This window comes from Salmo salar, chromosome ssa13, assembly GCF_905237065.1.
Source record: "Salmo salar chromosome ssa13, Ssal_v3.1, whole genome shotgun sequence".
Lineage (NCBI taxonomy): Eukaryota > Metazoa > Chordata > Actinopteri > Salmoniformes > Salmonidae > Salmo > Salmo salar.
In genome coordinates this window covers 47,495,188-47,512,264 of record NC_059454.1, presented here as the reverse complement: position 1 = coordinate 47,512,264, position 17,077 = coordinate 47,495,188, and the positions used below count along the sequence as shown (strand labels likewise).

General features: G+C 46.8%; 1 protein-coding gene across 2 annotated transcripts in view; it reads right to left on the bottom strand.

Annotated features, from left to right (window-relative positions):
* LOC106566945 (phosphatidylinositol 3,4,5-trisphosphate-dependent Rac exchanger 1 protein) overlaps positions 1-17,077 on the bottom strand; it is a 148,805-nt gene that overhangs the window by 59,489 nt on the left and 72,239 nt on the right. For both annotated transcript variants that reach the window (XM_014135621.2, XM_014135623.2), the window contains 3 exons: positions 16,973-17,073; positions 11,358-11,461; positions 9,137-9,186 (listed from right to left, as the gene is read on the bottom strand). In XM_014135621.2, coding sequence (XP_013991096.2) covers positions 9,137-9,186; positions 11,358-11,461; positions 16,973-17,073 — 255 coding nt within the window. The remainder of the gene's footprint in view (positions 1-9,136; positions 9,187-11,357; positions 11,462-16,972; positions 17,074-17,077) is intronic.

The window sequence follows — 17,077 nt, the reverse complement described above, 5'->3', positions numbered from 1 at the left end:
GCTAACAATTTACTAAATTACTCACGATAAACGTTCACAAAAAGCATAACAATTATTTTAAGAATTATAGATACAGAACTCCTCTATGCACTCGATATGTCCGATTTTAAAATAGCTTTTTGGTGAAAGCACATTTTGCAATATTCTAAGTACATAGCCCGGCCATCACGGGCTAGCTATTTAGACACCCGGCAAGTTTAGCACTCACCAATATCAGATTTACTATTATAAAAGTTTGATTACCTTTTGTTGTCTTCGTCAGAATGCACTCCCAGGACTGCTACTTCAATAACAAATGTTGGTTTGGTCCAAAATAATCCATCGTTATATCCGAATAGCGGCGTTTTGTTCGTGCGTCCCAGACACTGTCCGAAATGGTCGCGCGCATGGCGCAATTCGTGACAAAAAATATCTAAATATTCCATTACCGTACTTCGAAACATGTCAACCGCTGTTTAAAATCAATTTTTATGCAATTTATCTTGTAAAAAAGCGATAATATTCCGACCGGGAATCTCCTTTTCGGCAAACAGAGGAAAAAAAATCACAAAGACGGGGGCAGCCAGGGCACGCGCCTAAGCCCACAGTCCCTTGATCGGCCACTTGAGAAAGGCGATAATGTGTTTCAGCCTGGGGCTGGGATGACGACATTCAGTTTTTTCCCGGGCTCTGAGCGCCCATGGAAGACGTAGGAAGTGTCACGTTAGAGCAGAGATCCTTTGTAAAAGATAGAGATGGCAAAGAAGTTCAAGAAATGGTCAGACAGGCCACTTCCTGTAAAGGAATCTCTCAGGTTTTGACCTGCCATTTGAGTTCTGTTATACTCACAGACACCATTCAAACAGTTTTAGAAACTTTGGAGTGTTTTCTATCCAAAGCCAATAATTATATGCATATTCTAGTTACTGGGCAGGAGTAGTAACCAGATTAAATCGGGTACGTTTTTTTATCCAGCCGTGAAAATACTGCCCCCTAGCCATAACAGGTTAAGGAGTGGTATATCTATCATTCTTTCAATAACTGTTCTAAAGTTTATCAACGTTTATGATGAGTATTTTTGTAAATTGTTGTTTTGAATTTGCCGCCCTGCTATTTCACTGGCTGTTGATAGTGTGTACCGCGGGTGGTACGCTAGATGTCCCAGAGAGGTTAATGTGGATATATTGAAGCAACATCTCAAGACATCAGTCAGGAAGTTGAAGCCTGGTCGCAAATGGGTCTTCCAAATGGATAATGACCCCAAAAATACTTCCAAAGTTGTGGCAAAATGGCTTAAGGACAACAAACTCAAGGTATTGGAGTGGCCATCACAAAGACCTGACCTCCATCCTATAGAAAAGTTGTGGGCAGAACTGAAAAAGCGTGTGGGTCACAAATACTAATTGAGTGCATGTAAACTTCTGACCCACTGGGAATGTGATCAAAGAAATAAAATATGAAATAAATAAATCCTTCTCTCTACTATTATTCTGACATTTCACATTCTAAAAATAAAGTGATGATCCTAACTGACCTAAGACAGAGAATTCTTACTAGGATTAAACGTCAGGAATTGCGAAAAACTGAGTTTAAATCTATTTGGCTAAAGTGTATGTAAACTTCCGACTTCAACTGTAAATCTATTTGAAAATGAACATATGGAAAATATTCAAGTTCCATACATGTCCAGCTCACTGGCATTTAATAATGATCAACCTTTGAAAGCAGCATAAATTATGCAATGGAATGATAGTCCTAGCAATGTGGTTGGAACCTGGAAACCCTCCAGAATAACACCTTTATAATAAAGCATTGCATGTATTATCATTTGCTGGAGACATTAGTAAAAAAATCATACCACACAAATGACTGAAATGACGAGCCACTCTAACGCTGACAAATAATAGTGGTTTTAGCTATATTGTTACATAACAGTAACGGCATTTTTCAACATTGTAGCACAACCAAGTTGCTATACTAAAAAATATAAACGCAACATGCAACAATTTCAAAGATTTCACTGAGTTAAGGTTCATATGGGGAAATCAGTCAATTGAAATACATTCATTAGGCACTAATCTACAGATTTCTAATGACTGGGAATACAGATATGCATCTGTTGGTCACAGATACCTTTAAAAAAAAATTGGCATAAGGATCTCCTCATGGTATTTCTGTGCATTCAAATTGCGATTGATAAAATGCAATTGTGTTCATTGTCCATAGCTTATGCCTGCCCATACCAGAAACCCACCATGGTGCACTCTGTTCACAACGCTGATATAAGCAAAGTGCCTCTGTGTCTGTCCGAGTGCCTCTGTGGCTCTGTGTCTGTCCGAGTGCCTCTGTAGCTCTGTGTCTGTCCGAGTGCCTCTGTGGCTCTGTGTCTGTCCGAGTGCCTCTGTGGCTCTCTGTCTGTCCGAGTGTCCAAGTGTCCGAGCGCCTCTGTGTCCAAGTGTCCGAGCGCCTCTGTGTCCAAGTGTCCGAGCGCCTCTGTGTCCAAGTGTCCGAGCGCCTCTGTGTCCAAGTGTCCGAGCGCCTCTGTGTCTACAGTGGGGAGGAAAAGTATTTGATCCCCTACTGATTTTGTATGTTTGCCCACTTACAAAGAAATTATCAGTCTATCATTTTAATGGTAGGTTTATTTGAACAGTGACAGACAGAATAACAACAAAAAAATCCATAAAAACGCATGTCAAAAATGTTATAAAATGATTTGCATTTTAATGAGGGAAATAAGTATTTGACCCCTCTGCAAAACATGACTTAGTACTTGGTAGCAAAACCCTTGTTGGCAATCACAGAGGTCAGACGTTTCTGGTAGTTGGCCACCAGGTTTGCATACATCTCAGGAGGGATTTTGTCCCACTCCTCTTTGCAGATCTTCTCCAAATCATTAAGGTTTCGAGGCTGACGTTTGGCAACTCGAACCTTCAGCTCACTCCACAGATTTTCTAAGGGATTAAGGGCTGGAGACTGGCTAGGCCACTCCAGGACCTTAATGTACTTCTTCTTGAGCCACTCCTTTGTTGCCTTGGCCTTGTGTTTTGGGTCATTGTCATGCTGGAATACCCATCCACGACCCATTTTCAATGCCCTGGCTGAGGGAAGGATGTTCTCACACAAGATTTGACGGTACATGGCCCCATCCATCGTCCCTTTGATGCGGTGAAGTTGTCCTGTCCCCTTAGCAGAAAAACACCCCCAAAGCATGTTTCCACCTCCATGTTTGATGGTGGAGATGGTGTTCTTGGGGTCATAGGCAGCATTCCTCCTCCTCCAAACACGGCGAGTTGAGTTGATGCCAAAGAGCTCAATTTAGTCTCATCTGACCACAACACTTTCACCCAGTTGTCCTCTAAATCATTCAGATGTTCACTGCCAAACGTCAGACGGGCATGTATATGTATTCTTGAGCAGGGGGACCTTGCGGGAGCTGCAGGATTTCAGTCCTCCTCCCCCTCCCCCCCCCCCTCCTCCCTCTCTGCGGATGACTTCGTCAACCATTTTGAAAAGAAGGTTGACGACATCCGATCCTCGTTTGCTAAGTCAAACGACACTGCTGGTCCTGCTCACACTGCCCTACCCTGTGCTTTGACCTCTTTCTCCCCTCTCTCTCCAGATGAAATCTCGCGTCTTGTGACGGCCGGCCGCCCAACAACATGCCCACTTCACCCTATCCCCTACTCTCTTCTCCAGACCATTTCCGGAGACCTTCTCCCCTACCTCACCTCGCTCATCAACGCATCCTTGACCGCTGGCTACGTCCCTTCCGTCTTCAAGAGAGCGAGAGTTGCACCCCTTCTGAAAAAAACCTACACTCGATCCCTCCGATGTCAACAACTACAGACCAGTATCCCTTCTTTCCTTTCTCTCCAAAACTCTTGAACGCGCCGTCCTTGGCCAGCTCTCTTGCGATCTCTCTCAGAATGACCTTCTTGATCCTAATCAGTCAGGTTTCAAGACTGGGCATTCAACTGAGACTGCTCTTCTCTGTGTCACGGAGGCTCTCCGCACTGCTAAAGCTAACTCTCTCTCCTCTGCTCTCATCCTTCTAGACCTATCTGCTGCCTTTGATACCGTGAAACATCAGATCCTCCTCTCCACCCTCTCCGAGCTGGGCATCTCCGGCACCGCGCACGCTTGGATTGCGTCCTACCTGACAGGTCGCTCCTACCAGGTGGCGTGGCGAGAATCTGTCTCCGCACCACGCGCTCTCACCACTGGTGTCCCCCAGGGCTCTGTTCTTGGCCCACTCCTATTCTCGCTATACACCAAGTCACTTGGCTCTGTCACATCCTCACATGGTCTCTCATATCATTGCTATGCAGATGACACACAATTAATCTTCTCCTTTCCCCCTTCTGACAACCAGGTGGCGAATCGCATCTCTGCATGTCTGGCAGACATATCAGTGTGGATGACGGATCACCACCTCAAGCTGAACCTCGGCAAGACGGAGCTGCTCTTCCTCCCGGGGAAGGACTGCCCGTTCCATGATCTCGCCATCACGGTTGACAACTCCCTTGTGTCCTCCTCCCAGAGTGCTAAGAGCCTTGGCGTGACCCTGGACAACACCCTGTCGTTCTCCACCAACATCAAGGCGGTGACCCGATCCTGTAGGTTCATGCTCTACAACATTCGCAGAGTACGACCCTGCCTCACACAGGAAGCGGCGCAGGTCCTAATCAAGGCACTTGTCATCTCCCGTCTGGATTATTGCAACTCGCTGTTGGCTGGGCTCCCTGCCTGTGCCATTAAACCCCTACAACTCATCCAGAACGCCGCAGCCCGTCTGGTGTTCAACCTTCCCAAGTTCTCTCACGTCACCCCGCTCCTCCGCTCTCTCCACTGGCTTCCAGTCGAAGCTCGCATCCGCTACAAGACCATGGTGCTTGCCTACGGAGCTGTGAGGGGAACGGCACCTCCGTACCTTCAGGCTCTGATCAGGCCCTACACCCAAACAAGGGCACTCCGTTCATCCACCTCTGGCCTGCTCGCCTCCCTACCTCTGAGGAAGCACAGTTCCCGCTCAGCCCAGTCAAAACTGTTCGCTGCTCTGGCACCCCAATGGTGGAACAAGCTCCCTCACGACGCCAGGACAGCGGAGTCAATCACCACCTTCCGGAGACACCTGAAACCCCACCTCTTCAAGGAATACCTGGGATAGGATAAAGTAATCCTTCTAACCCCCCCCTTAAAAGATTTAGATGCACTATTGTAAGTTGTTCCACTGGATATTATAGGTGAATGCTCCAATTTGTAAGTCGCTCTGGATAAGAGCGTCTGCTAAATGACTAAAATGTAAATGTAAAAAAATGTAGTGTGTTACCAATTCTTATCTTGGTGACTATGGTTCCAGCTGCCTTGAGATCATTGACAAGATCCTCCTGTGTAGTTCTGGGCTGATTCCTCACCGTTCTCATGATCATTGCAACCCCACGAGGTGAGATCTTGCATGGCGCCCCAGGCCGAGGGATATTGACAGTTCTTTTGTGTTTCTTCCATTTGTGAATAATCACACCAAATGTTGTCACCTTCTCACCAAGCTGCTTGGCGATGGTCTTGTAGCCCATTCCAGCCTTGTGTAGGTCTACAATCTTGTCCCGAACATCCTTGGAGAGCTCTTTGGTCTTGGCCATGGTGGAGAGTTTGTAATCTGATTGATTGATTGATTGATTGCTTTTGTGGACAGGTGTCTTTTATACAGGTAACAAGGTGATTAGGAGCACTCCCTTTAAGAGTGTGCTCCTAATCTCAGCTCGTTACCTGTATAAAAGACACCTGGGAGCCAGAAATCTTTCTGATTGAGAGGGGGTCAAATACTTATTTCCCTCATTAAAATGCAAATCAATTTATAACATTTTTGACATGCGTTTTTCTGGATATTTTTGTTGTTATTCTGTCTCTCACTGTTCAAATAAACCTACCATTAAAATTATAGACTGATCCTTTCTTTATCAGTGGGCAAACGTACAAAATCAGCAGGGGATCAAATAATTTTTTCCCCCACTGTAAGTGTCCGAGCGCCTCTGCGTCTGTCTAAGTGTCCGAGCGCCTCTGCGTCTGTCTAAGTGTCCGAGCGCCTCTGCGTCTGTCTAAGTGTCTGTCTGTCCAAGTGTCTCAGTGTCTGTCTGTCCAAGTGTCTCAGTGTCTGTCTGTACACAGTATATATATATATATATATATACATACACACATACACATATATATATATATATATATATATATATATATATATATACACTGCTCAAAAAAATTAAGGGAACACTTAAACAACACATCCTAGATCTGAATGAAAGAAATAATCTTATTAAATACTTTTTTCTTTACATAGTCGAATGTGCTGACAACAAAATCACACAAAAATAATCAATGGAAATACAATTTATCAACCCATGGAGGTCTGGATTTGGAGTCACACTCAAAATTAAAGTGGAAAACCACACTACAGGCTGATACAACTTTGATGTAATGTCCTTAAAACAAGTCAAAATGAGGCTCAGTAGTGTGTGTGGCCTCCACGTGCCTGTATGACCTCCCTACAATGCCTGGGCATGCTCCTGATAAGGTGGTGGATGGTCTCCTGAGGGATCTCCTCCCAGACCTGGACTAAAGCATCCGCCAACTCCTGGACAGTCTGTGGTGCAACGTGGCGTTGGTGGATGGAGCGAGACATGATGTCACAGATGTGCTCAATTGGATTCAGGTCTGGGGAACGGGCGGGCCAGTCCATAGCATCAATGCCTTCCTCTTGCAGGAACTGCTGACACACTCCAGCCACATGAGGTCTAGCATTGTCTTGCATTAGGAGGAACCCAGGGCCAACCGCACCAGCATATGGTCTCGCAAGGGGTCTGAGGACCTCATCTCGGTACCTAATGGCAGTCAGGCTACCTCTGGCGAGCACATGGAGGGCTGTGCGGCCCCCCATAGAAATGCCACCCCACACCATGACTGACCCACCGCCAAACCGGTCATGCTGGAGGATGTTGCAGGCAGCAGAACGTTCTCCACAGCGTCTCCAGACTCTGTCACGTCTGTCACGTGCTCAGTGTGAACCTGCTTTCATCTGTGAAGAGCACAGGGCGCCAGTGGCGAATTTGCCAATCTTGGTGTTCTCTGGCAAATGCCAAACGTCCTGCACGGTGTTGGGCTGTAAGCACAACCCCCACCTGTGGACGTCAGGCCCTCATACCACCCTCATGGAGTCTATTTCTGACCGTTTGAGCAGACACATGCACATTTGTGGCCTGCTGGAGGTCATTTTGCAGGGCTCTGGCAGTGCTTCTCCTGCTCCTCCTTGCACAAAGGCGGAGGTAGCGGTCCTGCTGCTGAGTTGTTGCCCTCCTACGGCCTCCTCCACGTCTCCTGATGTACTGGCCTGTCTCCTGGTAGCGCCTCCATGCTCTGGACACTACGCTGACAGACACAGCAAACCTTCTTGCCACAGCTCGCATTGATGTGCCATCCTGGATGAACTGCACTACCTGAGCCACTTGTGTGGGTTGTAGACTCCGTCTCATGCTACCACTAGAGTGAAAGCACCGCCAGCATTCAAAAGTGACCAAAACATCAGCCAGGAAGCATAGGAACTGAGAAGTGGTCTGTGGTCCCCACCTGCAGAACCACTCCTTTATTGGGGGTGTTTTGCTAATTGCCTATAATTTCCACCTGTTGTCTATTCCATTTGCACAACAGCATGTGAAATTTATTGTCAATCAGTGTTGCTTCCTAAGTGGACAGTTTGATTTCACAGAAGTGTGATTGACTTGGAGTTACATTGTGTTGTTTAAGTGTTCCCTTTATTTTTTTGAGCAGTATATATATATATATATATATGTATGTATGTATATTATTTTACTGCTCTATGGATGTAATTATTGTTTGGATAACCTTATTTACTAGCGGTGCAGGGGTCTAAGGCACTGCCTCTCAGTGCTAGGGGTGTCACTACAGACACCCTGGTTCAAATCCAGGCTGTATCACAACCGGCCGTGATTGGGAGTCCCATAGGGCGGCGCACAATTGGCCCAGTCGTCCGGGTTTGGCCAGTGTAGGCCGTCATTGTAAATAAGAATTTGTACTTAACTGACTTGCCTAGTTAAATAAAGGTTAAATAAAAAAAATTATGTATAGATTTTTAGATAGATTTTTTTGTTTTACTCTTGATGCGATGCGCAATGCAGAGAAAGCCGGAAGATGAATGATTGTTTAATTACCATAGTGAATTATTGTAATGTTTGTTTATGTGTCAATTAATCCCATAAGGGATGGGTTGCCAATTGGCGATTTGACACAAAAATAAAATGTCTGTCATTCATTCATTGCTAATAGCACTTTTCGCTAGTGCTCAAAGCATGCCATTCCATGAGAAGCATTTATTGTTCAACTCGCAGGCCGGTTTTGGTAGTTAGGGACAAGTCCTACCATCTAAACTAGACCCTTAGTGTAAGAAAAAGAATAAGCGATTCAGGAAGCACTGAAAGGATGTGGTTGGTTGGCACGTGACGGGCGGAAACCGTCGACATTGTGTTTGCTCATAAATCTCACTGTGGTGACTAAGTACAGGGTGTTTCTGCAAGGCCCTATTATGTGAACGATGACAAATTGACCCAAATGTAATGTTAAGCCACAGTGTAGCACCCTCTATACGACCATACAACCTCGGGTTCGTGGTTAGTCGTCACACTAAACCTTTTGGCAAACCAAAATCTGTCTTCTTAAAACCTTGTACCTTGCCAGTCAACGGTTGGCATTCTGAACTGGCAGATTTGTTTTCACTAAACTGCACTGTAAATACCAAATGGGTCCAACATTGTTACATAATGACAGGGTGACCGACATATTTTTATCAGTGTGACATTTTCCCAAACCCATTCTGTTAAGTGTGAGACAGACGCCCTGGCGACAACAATCAATGCCCCAGAGGGAGAGGGAGAGGCAGCGGTAGGACCGAAGCAGTGTGTGTGTGTGTGTATATATATGTGTGTGTGGAAGAAGGAAGAGGGATAAGATGGACATGGGGAAGAAGAGAGATGAGAAGGAAGAAACAAAGAGTAGGCAGAGAAAGAGGGGTAGGAGGAGGAAGAGGCGGAGGTAGAAAGGAGAAGAAATGGGGGAAGAGTAGGAGGGGAGGAGGAGGAGGGATACCTACTTGGCGACAGGGGTATACAGGCTGTGCAGACGACAGTAAAGCCTTACGCCCTACGAGAAGTAGAGAGAAAACAAGTTTTGAGTCATTGTATCCTCAACAGGCAACCCTCAAAATCAGGGGCAAACTCTAACTTCTATTTAAGTCAAATTTGACCTTGTCTCCGATTGACATCAATGCATGACTTGGTGAACATTTGACTTAAGAAGAAGTCAGGATTCCCCTGAGAGTCCAAAAGCAGAAGCAGTGCTGTAGGATGTTGGCTAGAGACACCTGGTGGAAGTTGACTTCTTACTGATAGTTTGCGCAACAAAACATGAGTCAGTCAGATGTGTTCAGACATCACTTAAGTTCTGATCTCGTAACAGCTCTTGCCCTCCCCAAGTCCTACATTCCACAACTACTTTTCAGATGCCTATTTATTTATGGCTTTGGTGCAAACAAGCGCTCTTGCTGTTTTTCATCTTGATATACTGCTCAAAAAAACAAAGGGAACACTTAAACAACACATCCTAGATCTGAATGAAAGAAATAATCGTATTAAATACTTTTTTCTTTACATAGTTGAATATGCTGACAACAAAATCACACAAAAATAATCAATGGAAATACAATGTATCAACCCATGGAGGTCTGGATTTGGAGTCACACTCAAAATTAAAGTGGAAGACCACACTACAGGCTGATCCAACTTTGATGTAATGTCCTTAAAACAAGTCAAAATGAGGCCCAGTAGTGTGTGTGGCCTCCACGTGCCTGTATGACCTCCCTACAACGCCTGGGCATGCGCCTGATAAGGTGCCGGATGGTCTCCTGAGGGATCTCCTCCCAGACCTGGACTAAAGCATCCGCCAACTCCTGGACAGTCTGTGGTGCAACGTGGCGTTGGTGGACAGAGCGAGACATGATGTCCCAGATGTGCTCAATTGGATTCAGGTCTGGGGAACGGGCGGGCCAGTCCATAGCATCAATGCCTTCCTCTTGCAGGAACTGCTGACACACTCCAGCCACATGAGGTCTAGCATTGTCTTGCATTAGGAGGAACCCAGGGCCAACCATACCAGCATATGGTCTCACAAGGGGTCTGAGGATCTCATCTCAGTACCTAATGGCAGTCAGGATACCTCTGGCGAGCACATGGAGGGCTGTGCGGCCCCCCAAAGAAATGCCACCCCACACCATGACTGACCCACCGCCAAGCCGGTCATGCTGGAGGATGTTGCAGGCAGCAGAACATTCTCCACGGCGTCTCCAGACTCTGTCACGTCTGTCACGTGCTCAGTGTGAACCTGCTTTCATCTGTGAAGAGCACAGGGCGCCAGTGGCGAATTTGCCAATCTTGGTGTTCTCTGGCAAATGCCAAACGTCCTGCACGGTGTTGGGCTGTAAGCACAACCCCCACCTGTGGACGTCGGGCCCTCATACCACCCTCATGGAGTCTGTTTCTGACCGTTTGAGCAGACACATGCACATTTGTGGCCTGCTGGAGGTCATTTTGCAGGGCTCTGGCAGTGCTTCTCCTGCTCCTCCTCGCACAAAGGCGGCGGTAGCGGTCCTGCTGCTAAGTTGTTGCCCTCCTACGGCCTCCTCCACGTCTCCTGATGTACTGGCCTGTCTCCTGGTAGCGCCTCCATGCTCTGGACACTACGCTGACAGACACAGCAAACCTTCTTGCCACAGCTCGCATTGATGTGCCATCCTGGATGAACTGCACTACCTGAGCCACTTGTGTGGGTTGTAGACTCCGTCTCATGCTACCACTAGAGTGAAAGCACCGCCAGCATTCAAAAGTGACCAAAACATCAGCCAGGAAGCATAGGAACTGAGAAGTGGTCTGTGGTCCCCACCTGCAGAACCACTCCTTTATTGGGGGTGTCTTGCTAATTGCCTATAATTTCCACCTGTTGTCTATTCCATTTGCACAACAGCATGTGAAATGTATTGTCAATCAGTGTTGCTTCCTAAGTGGACAGTTTGATTTCACAGAAGTGTGATTGACTTGGAGTTACATTGTGTTGTTTAAGTGTTCCCTTTATTTTTTTGAGCAGTGTATATAAACAGGGTTGGGGTCAATTCCATTTAAATTCAGACAATTCAGAAAGTAAACTGGAAGTCCAATTGCAAAGGTAAAAAAAAAAAGCATTGAATAAAATGTGAATTTAAGTTTCCTTCCTGATTTGACTGAATTGAAATGGAATTGACACCAACACAGATAGATAGATACCTTTGACATGATGTCCTCCATCTCGCTCCTGGCCTTGTAGGTGCCGTCATCGTAGCGGAAACGGTAAAACACCGGCTCGTTCTTGAACTGGTGCTTGTCTGACACTTAAATGTCAAGAGAGAGAGAGCGAGAGAGAGAGAGAGAGAGAGAGAGAGAGAGAGAGAGAGAGAGAGAGAGGAGAAGGGGAGCGAGGAGAAGGGGAGCGAGAGCACGTGCGAGACGGGGGAGAGAGAGCGTGAGACGGGGGAGAGAGAGCGCGAGACGGGGGAGAGAGAGAGAGCGAGCGAGACGCGGGGAAAGAGAGAGCGAGCGAGACGCGGGGAAAGAGAGAGCGTGCGAGACGCGGGGAAAGAGAGAGCGTGCGAGACGGGGGAAAGAGAGAAACGGTGGAAGAGAGCGAGAGAGCGTGATGGGAGAGAGAGAGCGAGAGAGCGAGCGAGCGAGACGGGGAGAGAAAGCGAGAGAGACGGGGAAAGAGCGAGTGAGACGGGGAGAGAGAGAGCGCGAGAGACGGGGAGAGAGAGAGCGCGAGAGACGGGGAGAGAGGGAGCGCGAGAGACGGGGAGAGAGAGAGCGCGAGGGGGGAGAGAGAGCGCGCGAGGGGGGAGAGCACGCGCGAGGGGAAAGGAGAGAGCGCGCGAGAGGGGAAAGGAGAGAGAGCGCGAGAGGGGAAAGGAGAGAGCGCGCGAGAGGGGAAAGGAGAGAGCGCGCGCGAGAGGGGAAAGGAGAGAGCGCGCGAGGGGAAAGGAGAGAGCGCGAGAGGGGGAGAGAGAGCGCGAGAGGGGGGAGAGAGAGCGCGCGAGAGGGGGGAGAGAGAGCGCGCGAGAGGGGGGAGAGAGAGCGCGCGAGAGGGGGGAGAGAGCGCACGAGGGGGGGAGAGAGAGGGTGCGCGAGAGGGGGGAGAGAGAGCGGACGAGAGGGGGGGAGAGAGAGCGCGCGAGATGGGGGGGAGCGAGAGAGCGCGAGACGGAAAGAGCGCGAGATGGAAAGAGAGCGAGATGGAAAGAGCAAGAAGAGAGAGATCGGAAGAGAGTGATAGAGATGGGGAAGAGAGAGCAAGATGGAGAGAGAGAGGGTTCAACAACTGATTGGTTAATTAGTTAAACATTCATCACTAATCATTGAACCAGTAGGGTTGCTGCTGAGTATAGACTGACGCTTTCAGAACATCCAGAGACCCATTGACAGCATCAAGTCATAAATGAAAAGTCCAAAAGGGAAAACACAGGGAAATTGGTGAACGGTTTTGAGATGCTGATGACTCGACACACAAATTGAGCTCCCCATAACAAAATAGGTCTCTCTCCCCTGCCTTCTTTCCCTGCCACTCTCTGCTGTCACTCTGAATCTCAGTCACCTGTGCTCCATCGACTCCCCCTTGAGATCAGTGCCTAATGAGTGGCAGCCCTATACCCCGGAGGCCAAAGCCATCACTGTCCCCATGTCCTATCCCAGGGAAGTTAGGAACCAATACACACAGTCAGTTAGGAAAGCTAAGGCTAGCTTTTTCAAACAGAAATTTGCATCCTGTAGCACTAATTCCAAAAAGTTTTGGGACACTGTAAAGTCCATGGAGAATAAGAGCACCTCCTCTCAGCTGCCCACTACACTGAGGCTAGGAAACACTGTCACCACCGATAAATCCTTGATAATCGATTAATTCAATAAGCATTTTTTCTACGGCTGGCCATGCTTTCCACCTGGCTACCCCTACCCCGGCCAATAGCTCTCCACCCCCCGCAGCAACTTGCCCAAGCCCCCCACCCCTTTTCTTTCACCCAAATCCAGATAGCTGATGTTCTGAAAGAGCTGCAAAATCTGGACCCCTACAAATCAGCTGGGCTAGACAATATGGACCGGACCCACTCTTTCTAAAATGATCTGCCGAAATTGTTGCAACCCCTTGTTACAAAGGAGAGGTTGAACAGGCTTTGCATCGTCTGTGTTACCTAAAGATTGGAAAGCTGATGCGGTCATCCCCCTCTTCAAAGGGGGAGACACTCTAGACCCAAACTGTTACAGACCTGTATCCATCCTGCCTTGCCTTTCCAAAGTCCTCGAAAGCCAAGTTAACAAACAGATCAATGACCATTTCGAATCCCACCGTACCTTCTCCACTATGCTATCTGGTTTCCGAGCTGGTCATGAGTGCACCTCAGCCACGCTCAAGGTCCGAAATGATATCATAACCGCCATCAATAAAAGACAGTACTGTGCAGCCGTCTTCATTGACCTGGCAAAAGCTTTCGACTTTGTCAATCACCGCATTCTTATCGGCAGACTCAATAGCCTTGGTTTCTCAAATGACTGCCTCGCCTGGATCACCAACTACTTCTCAGATAGAGTTCGGTGTGTCAAATCAGAGGGCCTGTTGTCCGGTCCTCTGGCGGTCTCTATGGGGGTGCCACAGGTTTCAATTCTAGGGCGGACTCTCTCTCTGTATACATCAATGATGTCGCTCTTGCTGCTGGTAATTCTCTGATCCACCTCTACGCAGACGACACCCTTCAGTATACAGTGAGGGAAAAAAGTATTTGATCTCCTGCTGATTTTGTACGTTTGCCCACTGACAAAGAAATGATCAGTCTATAATTTTAATGGTAGGTTTATTTGAACAGTGAGAGACAGAATAACAACAAAAAAATCCAGAAAAACGCATGTCAAAAATGTTATTAATTGATTTGCATTTTAATGAGGGAAATAAGTATTTGACCCCCTCTCAATCAGAAAGATTTCTGGCTACCAGGTGTCTTTTATACAGGTAACGAGCTGAGATTAGGAGCACACTCTTAAAGGGAGTGCTCCTAATCTCAGTTTGTTACCTGTATAAAAGACACCTGTCCACAAAAGCAATCAATCAATCAGAATCCAAACTCTTCACCATGGCCAAGACCAAAGAGCTCTCCAAGGATGTCAGGGACAAGATTGTAGACCTACACAAGGCTGGAATGGGCTACAAGACCATCGCTAAGCAGCTTGGTGAGAAGGTGACAACAGTTGGTGCGATTATTCGCAAATGGAAGAAACACAAAAGAACTGTCAAGTCTCCCTCTGCCTGGGGCTCCATGCAAGATTCCACCTCGTGGAGTTGCAATGATCATGACAACGGTGAGGAATCAGCCCAGAACTACACGGGAGGATCTTGTCAATGATCTCAAGGCAGCTGGAACCATAGTCACCATGAAAACAATTGGTAACACACCACGCCGAGAAGGACTGAAATCCTGCAGCGCCCGCAAGGTCCCCCTGCTCAAGAAAGCACATATACATGCCCGTCTGAAGTTTGCCAATGAACATCTGAATGATTCATTGGACAACTGGGTGAAAGTGTTGTGGTCAGATGAGACCAGAATGGAGCTCTTTGGCATCAACTCAACTCGCCGTGTTTGGAGGAAGAGGAATGCTGCCTATGACCCTAAGAACACCATCCCCACTGTCAAACATGGAGGTGGAAACATTATGCTTTGGGGGTGTTTTTCTGCTAAGGGGACAGGACAACTTCACCGCATCAAAGGGATGATGGACGGGGCCATGTACTGTCAAATTTTGTGTGAGAACCTCCTTCCCTCAGCCAGGGCATTGAAAATGGGTCTTGGATGGTATTCCAACATGACAATGACCCAAAACACACGGCCAAGGCAACAAAGGAGTGGGTCAAGAAGAAGCACATTAAGGTCCTGGAGTGGCCTAGCCAGTCTCCAGACTTTAATCCCATAGAAAATCTGGGGAGGGAGCTGAATGATCGAGTTGCCAAACGTCAGCCTTGAAACCTTAATGACTTGGAGAAGATCTGCAAAGAGGAGTGAGACACAATCCCTCCTGAGATGTGTGCAAACCTGGTGACCAACTACAAGAAACGTCTGACCTCTGTGATTGCCAACAAGGGTTTTGCCACCAAGTACTAAGTCATGTTTTGCAGAGGGGGTCAAATACTTATTTCCCTCATTAAAATGCAAATCAATTTATAACATTTTTGACATGCGGTTTTCTGGATTTTTTTGTTGTTATTCTGTCTCTCACTGTTCGAATAAACCTACCATTAAAATGATAGACTGATAATTTCTTTGTCAGTGGGCAAACGTACAAAATCAGCAGGGGATCAAATACTTTTTTCCCTCACTGTACATGTGGAAATACATGTGTTAATACTATACTGTGTTAACAAACCTCCAAACGAGCTTCAATGCCATACAAGACTCCTTCCGTGGCATCCAACTGCTCTTAAATGCTAGTAAAACTAAATGCATGCTCTTCAACCGATTGCTGCCCACACCTGCCCGTCCAACTAGCATCATTACTCTGGACGGTTCTGACTTAGAATATGTGGACAACTCCAAATACCTAGGTGTCTGGTTAGACTGTAAACTCTCCTTCCAGACTCACATTAAGCATCTCCAATCCAAAATTAAATCTAGAATCGGCATCCTATTTCGCAACAAAGCCTCCTTCACTCATGCTGCCAAACATACCCTCTTAAAACTGACTATCCTACCAATCCTTGACTTCGGCGATGTCATTTACAAAATAGCCTCCAATACTCTACTCAGAAAATTGGATGTAGTCTATCACAGCGCCATCCGTTTTGTAACCAAAGCCCCGTATACTACCCACCACTGTGACCTATATGCTCTCGTTGGTTGGCCCTCGCTACACATTCGTCGCCAAACCCACTGGCTCCAGGTCAAGTCTTTGCTAGGTAAAGCCCTGCCTTAGCTCACTGGTCACCATAGCAACACCCACCCAAAGCACGTGCTCCAGCAGGTATATTTCACTGGTAATCCCCAAAGCCAACATCTCCATTGGCCGCATCTCCTTCCAGTTCTCTGCTGCCAATGACTGGAACGAATTGCATAAATCACTGAAGCTGGAGACTCATATCTCCCTCACTAACTTCAAGCATCAGCTATCAGAGCAGCTTACCGATCACCGCACCTCATCCCCATATTGTTATTTATTTTTTGGCTCTTTTGCACCCCGGTATCTCTACTTGAACATCATCATCTGCACATTAACACACGAGTGTTAGTGGCGAAATAATTACAATTTAGCATTATGGCCTATTTATTGCCTTACCTTCCTAATCTTACTACATCTGCACATACTGTACATAGATTTTTCTATTGTGTTATTGACTGTACGTTTGTTTATGTGTAACTCTGTGTTGTTGTTTGTGTCGCACTGCTTTGCTTTATCTTGGCCAGGTCGCAGTTGTAAATGAGAACTTGTCTCAACTGGCCTACCTGGTTAAATAAAGGTGAAATAAAATATGGAGACAATTAGAAAGGAGGGGAGTAAAAGCTGAGAATAACAGTAATGAGTAAAACAGAGTGTGAATAACATCAAATGAGACTGACAGAAGTGTGAGACTGAAAATATAATACAAACAAATACACCCATGAAGTGCAAATAATGAGGCATATGGAAAGAGAGAAGAAGAGAATAAAAGAGAGTGGGAGGATTAGAGAGAAACATATACAGAATAAGAGAAGAGAAGAGAGCAAGAGAGACAGAGCGAGAACGAGGGAGAAAAAGAGAACCAGAGAGAAAAAAGTGAGAGGGGAGAAAAGCCAGAAAGAATGACAGAATGGTATGAAGGACAGAGTCTGTTCTCTCACCATGGTGGATGATTCCGTTCTCCAGCAGAGCTTGACCCAAGTTGACCCCCTCGTCTGGCTTGCTGATCTCTCCACTCTCTATCAGCCACGACACAAACTCACTGT